Source organism: Gossypium hirsutum, chromosome A05 (genome assembly GCF_007990345.1).
Source record: "Gossypium hirsutum isolate 1008001.06 chromosome A05, Gossypium_hirsutum_v2.1, whole genome shotgun sequence".
Classification (NCBI taxonomy): Eukaryota; Viridiplantae; Streptophyta; class Magnoliopsida; order Malvales; family Malvaceae; genus Gossypium; species Gossypium hirsutum.
In genome coordinates this window covers 62,626,941-62,636,762 of record NC_053428.1, presented here as the reverse complement: position 1 = coordinate 62,636,762, position 9,822 = coordinate 62,626,941, and the positions used below count along the sequence as shown (strand labels likewise).

The 9,822-nt window shown below is 30.4% G+C and overlaps 1 protein-coding gene across 1 annotated transcript; it reads left to right on the top strand.

Annotated features, from left to right (window-relative positions):
* Positions 1 to 5,990: 5,990 nt before the first annotated feature.
* On the top strand, positions 5,991 to 6,794 carry LOC107957220 (uncharacterized PE-PGRS family protein PE_PGRS46). The gene has a single exon (XM_016892673.2). It carries the CDS (start codon positions 6,071 to 6,073, stop codon positions 6,533 to 6,535), a length of 465 nt encoding a protein of 154 aa, XP_016748162.1. The 5' UTR covers positions 5,991 to 6,070; the 3' UTR covers positions 6,536 to 6,794.
* The last annotated feature ends 3,028 nt before the right edge of the window (positions 6,795 to 9,822 follow it).

The following is a 9,822-nucleotide window of genomic DNA, read 5'->3' as shown; positions in this document are numbered from 1 at the left end:
CAAAGAACGGAGTAAGCATTTAATGCTTAGTAAGTTTTGAGCAATAAAATTAGGCACAACTGAAGTATAGCATACATATAACTAAACGGATAATTTCATATACACATATTCTCAAAAATCAGTCCTACTTCACATTTCCAACCCTTATATTCATACATAAGGGATCAACTTAACCAAAGGCCCGAAAGCTCACTAATCGACTGAGCGGATAATATTTAAACGAAATCACTACTCCAATGCATATACGAAACGTACCTTATCGTTGGGATTTTACGAGCGTATTAATTGAAATTATTACAGCAAGATCGCTCATTCCCAAACCAAGTACCTTCGGGGTTTAGCCGGATATAGCTACTCGCTCAAATGCCTTCGGGACTTAGCCCGGTTATAGTAACTCGCACAATTGCCTTCGAGACTTAGCCCGGTTATAGTAACTCGCACAATTGCCTTCGGGACTTGGCCCGATTATAGTAACTCGCACAAATGCCTTCGGGCTTAGCCCGGTTATCAATCCGAATATCCATGCACATATCAATAAATCATGACACATCAATATTTCATTTTCGTAACTAGAATTCAAACACAAGTCACTTATCAAGCATTATCATTTTCAGCTCAAAAGCTACATACAAAGGGCATGATTTTGATTTGCTTATAACATAATCTAATCGAATCATAATCTAAGTTTCATTACTCGAAAACTTACCTCGGATGTGGTCGAACGATTTCGGCGGCTATTCGATCACTTTTTCCTTTCCCTTATCCAACTTTGATCCTCTAAGCTCTTGAGCTTAATAAACAAATAAATTTATTCAATTACTTATCCAACTTTACTATATACAAATATCTATTTATTTAGATTCATTTCGAACTAATATTAGGCAACCGATCATATATTCTCCCCATGGCGATATTCAAACATTGTAGCCAAAGAATCACAATTATCGAATGTTTAACTATGATCGGACATATGATATTACCCGTATGTCTTAAGCTAATTGCCGAACCTATTGCCTCAATTTGTGTACATATCAAATATAGTAATCCTTACTTGAACTATTAACCAACCTTATCAATGAACAATTATACTTAAAATACCATATATATATATATATATTCATAAGTGCATAGATACTATGTTACCAACAATTATTTCCTTGGTTAGCAGCCGAACCAATATACATATTACTCCATATCTACCCGTCACGTTTACTCTACTTAAACCGAATAAACTTGCACATAAGGTCCTTGGTCGAACCTCACTAAAAACAAGTCAACCAAAATCTTAGTATTCATCTTGTGTATAACCTTATTTACCTTCCAAAAATCACAAAAACATCAAACTCCTAATGTTTATGTACAAGGCCGAATCTTAACATGATCCAACCTCCAATTCATTCATTTCAATCACTCACACGGCATTTGTTCAATTCTTTAGACAAATCTATGTTTGGCCATTGTACTCATGAGCATTAAAATTTATAATTTGACTACTTAAACCCTTCTCTTCAACAATTCTTCATAAAACATAAAGATTATAACCCAATCTCATCCTTTAATAACTAAAACCGAATGCTCAAGCCATCACCAAGATTTCGAAATTTTTGCCATGGGTTGTGTAAGAAATTAGCTAATTAACTAGAAACAAGTTTAAAATTTAAGAATCTAACACAACATACTAACCTCCCCTTAAGCTCAAGGTGACCGAAACCTCTCTTCTTCCTTTCTTCAATTCGGCCAAGAAGAACCAAAGAATGAAGCTCTTTTTTTTTTTCCTTCTTTCAATTCACGGCAATGAAAGGGGCAACCACACACATTTTTTTTGTTTCTCCTCCTACTAACACTAATATTTTATTGCCCATGTTCTTTATTTTATTATTCCTAACATAAGCATCAACATAACATGTTTATGACATGTTTTGCCCATAACATTTTGTCCACCCTCCTTGTCATGGCCGGCCACTTACTAATTAAGGGGGAAATTGACATGCAAGTCCACCTTTTTGATCTCATGCACTAATAGATCCTTATAGATCGACCTATCACATTTCAAAAGTGTCACACATAAGTCCTATTAGCTAAATTCGCATGCAATTGACTAAATCGAAGCTTAAAACTTTCACACATTCATATTCACATATTTTAGACAATAATCATTATATTCAAATAATTTGGTGACTCGGTTTAGCGGTTTCGAAACCGCTTTCCGACTAGGGTCACTTTAGGGCTATCACAATCTCACATCTTTACCGTCTTCCACGGAATATCGGAACCAATACTCGGTGATAGTTCATACTCATCATGTAATTCACATAATTACATATTATTCAACAATAACCACAAAACATAACATTTCATGATAATAATAAGCATCATATCATATAAACAACATTAAATTGCTCAAAATGACAATTATGTTACTACATTTACACATGAACTTACCTCGATACAAAATTATTAGCAATCGAGCCTATTCTTCGTAAACTTTGTTTTTCCCTCGATCGTGACTTGAATCTCATTTCTCTTGATTTATAATGCCAAATTAATCTTATTTAATACATACATTCATCAAAACAGCATTTAATACGAATTTTGGCAAAATTACATTTTTGCCCCTAGGCTCAGGAATTAAACTTCATCAATTATTCTTATGTTTTATGACATGCTGATCATTTTTCCCTTCTATGGTAACATCAAATTCACACTCTAACATGTACTTATGACTATTAGGTATTTTTACCGATTAAGCCCTTTTACTCGTTTTCGCTTAAAACCGAGTAGCACAAGTTGTCTAACATAATTTAAAACCTCATATTCTATCATAGAACACCAAAATACACAAATTTCACCTATGGGTATTTTTCCAAATATGAACCCTAGGTTGAATTATTGTTAGCATAAGTTAATTCAAGCTACCGGGATTTCAAAAACATAAAAATCATTAAAAACGGGGCATGAAATGACTTACTATGAAGCTTGAAAGTTGAAGAAACCCTAGCTATGGGGAGAGGTAAAATTCGGCAGCAACAATATGGAGAAGATGATCATTTTGTGTTATTTTTCCCATTTTATTTCATTTAATATACAAATGACCAAAATGCCCTTACTACTAAACTTTCCAAAAATTCTATCTATGTCCAATTTTTGTCCATAGACTTAGAAATTGGTCAAATTTCTATTTAATACCTCCTCATTAATATTCCAAAGCAATTTCATACTAAAAACTCCTAGAATGCAAATTTTGTAAATTATTCGATTTAGTCCCTAATTTCAATTTAAGCACTTTAGGCATAGGATTTCATCATGAAATTTTCACACAATCATGAAATCATATCATAAACATCAAAATAATTATAAAATAATTATTTCTATCTCAGATTTGTGGTCACGAAACCACTATTCCGATTAGGCCCTAATTCGGGATATTATAGTTTTGGGCATGATTTGGTATGGAATTTAGTCAAGTATAATTGGTTGAATTATGACCCATTTGGTATGTTTGAATGTGATTTTGGCTTTTGGTTAATTATGGTATAACGTGGTATGGAATTAAGCTAAATATATATGGATGAAATATGGTCAAATATATATATATCAATTAGATATATGTGTATTTGGGATGTATAAAAACAATGGTTCAAATTATAAGTTATATTGACATGGTATAAGTCAAGCATGATATGTTTTAAAATGGTATCAAGGTGACCAATTATTAATATGTTTAAATATACGTGATTGTTGTGATTGAGGTGCCTTTTGGCATATTGGTTGAATGAAATTTTGGTTATTGAAATTGGTCATTTTATGTATGTTTGAACATGTTTTGATACCTTAGCCATATATGCAAATGGATTGTAAGGGTGTGCTTGAATTGGGTGAAAGAAATGACTTGAATTTGGCCTATTTCTTATCCACACGGCTTAAGACGCGGGCGCATGTCTCAGCCCTGTGTGCCACATGGCCATGCGACACGGCCATGTGTCCCCTGTAGGTTTTTTTAAAAGGTTGCATTTCGAGTGTTACACGGCTTGGCACACGGGCGTGTGGCTTGGCCGTGTAAACCAAGTCAGAGAGTTACATGGGCATGGACACGGATACGGGCTAGGACACAGCCATGTGTCCCTATTTCAAATGTGATACGGCCTGAGACACGTGCGTGTGTCTCAACCGTATGAGTCACACGGCCATGTGACCCTTGCAGTTCAAATTTTTTGACTTTTCCTTGAACTTTTTGATTGTTTTCAATTTAGTCTCGAATCATTTCTAATGAGATTTTAAGGCCTTGCGGGCTCAAATAAAGGACGATACGCATGTGTTTGAATGGAATATGATGTGTTTCATAAAATGGTTGTAATTGAATGTTTTAAGTTAAAAGTTTTCGGTAATGCTCCTTAACCCAATTATGGCGATAGATATGGATTAGGGGTGTTACAAAACAAGTCTTCAATCCTGGGTAGAGGGTACTTGTTCTTTATTGTGGCTTTATTCAACTGACGATAGTCCATGTACAGGTGCATAGATCCGTCTTTCTTCTTAATAAACAAGATTGGCACACCCCAATGTGACACACTAGGCCTAATGAAACCTTTACTCGATAGATCATGTAACTGCTCCTTCAATTCCTTAAGCCCCACTAGCACCATTCTGTAGGGCGTGCTTAAGATAGGGGGCGTCCCTGGTTCCAACTCAACTAAAAACTCTATCTCCCTCTTAGGGTGCATTCTAGAAAGTTCATCAGGAAACACATCTAGAAACTCTCTCACAATAGGCACTTAACTGATTTTAATTCTAGATTCGAGTGTGTCCATGATATACGTCAAATAAGCATATGTACCCTAGACAATCAAGTCCAATTGTTAACATTTATTACAATTATAAATATATTAATAATAATTTTTTTTGTTGTATAAATGTTAAAATATGTCATAAGTCTATGTACTTTTCACAAATTTAGAATTTAGTCTCTGTACTTTTATTTTCAAGAATTTAATCCCTCTACTTTTCAAATTTGAAAATCAAGTCCAATTGTTAACATTGTAAATTTTTTTGTCAATTTTATTAATGTCGCATTTTTAAATAAAATATATTCGGTATTCATGTAACTAAAAAATAACTTTATAATGAACATGAATTTAACAAAAATATTTTTACTTATGCTAAAACTGACTTGAATTCTGATATCTAAAAAGTAGGACTAACCAAAAAATAAAAATACATGGCCTAAATTTTAAATTTACGAAGCGTACAAGTACTTATAACATATTTTAACCTAGTATAAGAATATGAATATTTTAATTATACAATTTTGATTATTTATTTCAATAATGCTTAGCTTCATTTATCCATACAACTCTAATGTGTCAATATGTACTCTCATATATGTAATATATGTAATTTAAATCAAGTTCAATTAAGCATCATTATTAAGTTTATATATGACATTGATTTTACAAAATATTTTCTTATTATAAAATAAATTTAGATTGTTAAAAGAAAATTGTACTATAATATTTTATAACAAATATATTTATGTGTTTTACAATGAACAATGTAAAATATAAATTTATAAATATAAAATAAACTCAATTAAACAATGAAAAGATACAAAAATTCCACATATATGCTAAACAGCAAAAGATATTTTACACAGATCCATTTAAATACTAAAAAATATTAATTTTTCAAAAAAACATATATCATTTTCTAAAAATGATTTTGAGAATTCGTTTTCAATGAATCAAACTCTACACTAATATAAAGTTTACGTACTATTGGTCAATCCGTACTGTTGAGTCGAACCGAACCAAATATTCATACAAATGAAGTGTTTGGTTTATTAAAGGCGATGCACTTTGGTGACAAAAACACATGACTTCCTTAAATTTTCTCCTCTTTTCCTCTACCTAACACTCTGATGCCAAATTCAAAGAATTTCCTGTCTCGAGATTGTGAGAAGCAATGTCTCATTTTCAACCTTTATTACCCTCAACTGTCCTCCACCTTTGAGTCTCCTATATATAAGGCATTTCCATGCAAAACTAGCTAGCTAACTCCAGTGAACAGCCGTTTTATGGGGAAAGAAGGAAAGATGGGTAGGGTTTTCGCATCTCTTGTGCTTGTTTTGGTGGTTGTGCAAGCTAGCCATGCACGTAATGTGCCTAGCCATGTCGGCCTCGATAACCGACAAACAACGATGCCAGGTGCCTCAACGGAGGAGCAAACGTTGCAAGCCGATGCACCGAAGGCGGATTCACCGAAGGGTACGAGTGGCATTGATGACAAGAAGAATTTTATTTACGGTGGAGTTGGTGGCTTTGCTGGGATGGGTGGCTATGGTGGAATTGCTGGTGGAATCCCTTTTCTTGGCGGCCTTGGTGGGATTGGGAAAATTGGTGGAATCGGTGGTGCCACCGGAATAGGCGGTTATACGGGTATCGGTGGCCTGGGCAGTTTAGGCGGTGTTGGAGGACTTGGTGGTGGTATTGGCGGTGGCGGCAGCCTCGGAGGTGGCAGTGGCATTTTCCCATCCCCTTGATGGTTCGTGATTTGGTGATGTCTAGATTTTAGGTGTTGTGATGTTAGATGTTAGATGTTTATGTCTTAAGTGGTTTAGGTTTTTTCTAGTAGTGTCTTCGGAGACAACATGTTATGTTAGCTGTCACTCGTCTTCCGTTGCAGTGTTCGTTTTTTTTTTTCTTCAGTAGTTTCCAAAGTTCTTTCATCACAGCATGGTAATGTAATCGCATCTCAGTGTTGAGGATTTAAATCACCATTAGCAATGAGGTTTTATCGTTTCTCCTAGATGTAATTGATTTTATCTATCGTGGTAAATATTTGCATGCATGAATGGTGTTGTAATCTTAAACAAGTTTTTTCCTCCCCCAGTTCCTAAAAAATGTGAAAATTATATCTTTTCATTACTAAAATAAATTTTATTATTTGAGAGTATTTCATTTTATTTAAAAAATCAATAAAAATATACATATTATAAGATTTGAATCTAAATCAATTACATTAGTAAAACCTTTAATTTACTATAGCTAAAGTTTTATCTTAATATTTTTATACATTTTAATTTTATTATACATTTTATTATTTCTTTTATTTTTATTTTTTATACATTTTAATTTTATTATACACATTATTATTTCCATTAGTTATATACTTATTATTTAAGCTTCCCATTAAGTTGGTGTCACCCCTTAATCAAGTCACCAACACGATTAGAAAAATTATAAAAATACCTTCTTTAAATTAAAATAAGTTATATTATTCAATGGTATTTTAGTCTTTTTATTTAAAGAAAAAATAAAAATATGTATATGTTGGGATTTGAATCCAACCAAATTATATTCACAAAACCTTTAATTTACCATCCAACTAAAGCTTTATTTTGAATTTTTATACATTTTAATTTGATTATACACACTTTAATACTTTCATCAATTGTAGATATAATACTAATGTATTTGATTGAGTTAGTATAACAACCTAACTCAACACCGACTTAAAATTGATAACAACGCAATGATGAATAACTTAAACACACCTTTGTGTCTATATTTGTGGTTTCCACACGCATACGCGTGCGATAGGATTTTTTGTATTAATATTGTATTTATTGAGTTGGTGTCACAAGTTAACTCAATACCGACTTAAGATTCACGAGAGCACCATAATAAACAATTTAATCTAATTTTTAATTTTAATATCATACATATTTCGTGTGTTATTATTAATTAGTTTCAAACCATATGTTTTGTTATTTATTTTATGTTATTTTTAAATACAAATTTGTATTCTATATTAATGGTTTCTAAGGCATACACATATGATAAAAATTTTAGTATTGATTACGTATTTGATTGATGTCTCAAGTTAAATCGACATCAACTTATAAACAATTTAATTTTATTTTTAATGTTAATATCGTACATAGTTCATGTGTTATTTTATTAATTAGCTACAAATTATACATTTTATTATTTATTGTATGCTATTTTTAGATACATATATTTTTTTTATTTTTTATTTTCATACATATACCCACGTGAATGAATTTTTAGTATAATTAGTGATTAAGTTGAAATCAATATTTTTTTAAAGCGAAACCTAAAATAAATATCTATGTGATTTATGAATAAAATGAATCTCTTCAAATAATTTTAAGATTTACAGCACCGCGGACGACACGAATGCAATGCAAGGATTTAAGCTGCAAAATTATTCGCCTACAGTTGAGTTAATTGAATTAATCACATAATTTAATTCGTTCAGTTTTGATTGAGGTTAAAGGAAAATTTCATTTTTATTAAGAGTAGCTGGGTTTGAATAATTGTTAATTATATAAAAGAAATTGATATCATATTAATTTAATGTTAATGAATCTTTGATTTAATGATAAGACGAGGGTTTGTAAATTTTAAAATCTTGAGTTTTACTTTCACAATGCGTATATATTATATTTCGAATTTATTTAAATATATTGTTATTATTAATTAATTAATTTATATATTATAATGATTGATCTAATTGTAATTATATATATGTTTTATTTAATTATACTTACAAATCTATTTATACATTGTACTTTATAATTTTTATTATAATTATATAAATGTATATGGATAGCTGAACTAATTAAAATATTATATTATTAATATGTATAATAGTAAAAAATGGATGACATATTTTTTTAACCCATTTAATCAACTTAAATCCATTCAAATAATTTCATTTTCTCCTTAAAGTCAATTCAATCTCTGATTATTATTTGTGGAAGATAAGTCAAGCTAAATTCTTCATTTCTTTGACAAAATCGAGTGAATGTTGAAGCCTTTCACAGTGAGGCATATGAGACATCACACGTTTATTGGTGTGGCTATTATTAATATATACAAGGCAACTGAATACTGAACTGCTCGTTTGCATGTCTACCATGTGTACGGCCTGGGTGCCATGAAATTACTTCTTTACCTTTAATGCCTGATATGTGTGTGTATTATAGCTACACATTAATGAAACTCAGAAAACATGAAAAGACAGAAAATATGCATGGAAAATTAAATCATAAACAAAAAACAGCATCCTACAATTTTAATAATATGAAACAGGTAAATTGACTAATCAAAGAAAAAAACCATAATAAAAAGTTATCTGAGTTATATTTTCATGATTTATTCACCTAGATTAAATACATAATAATATTTAACAACTTATTTGATATAAAAACACTTTCAATTATCAAATATAGTGATATAGACATATTTTCTATTGGGATATCGAATCAAATTACAACTTTGCATTTAAAAAATATTTTTATACATAATTGTTTACTTATAGTTTTAGACATAAAATATTAAAAATATAATTTTAAATATTTTTATACATAATTGTTTACTAATAGTTTTACACATAAAATACTAAAAATATAATTTTAAATATTTTTCATACAGTTGGTCATTCAACTTTAATAAATTTTCATTTTAAACAAAAAAAAACTTTGCAAATTGAGCATTATTGTTAACAATTACTTTTATTTAATCACATAATTTTAATAAATTTTCATTTTGGTTACTCGCTTACTTTTAAAATTAATTTTATTTTTTTCAAAAAAAATCTTAATTTTTACAGTAATTTAAGTTATTCAATTGTGGAGATGAAACTCAAGATTTTTCTTATAACTCAATTTTCTGTAAAAACGCTCATGATTTTTCTCACAAGAAATCGTTGTTTTTTTCCTTTTCTTTTAATAAAAAAACTTTCTAAAAATTAAAAGAAATTAAAAAGATAAAATTATTTTTTTGTAAAAACTCAGTAATT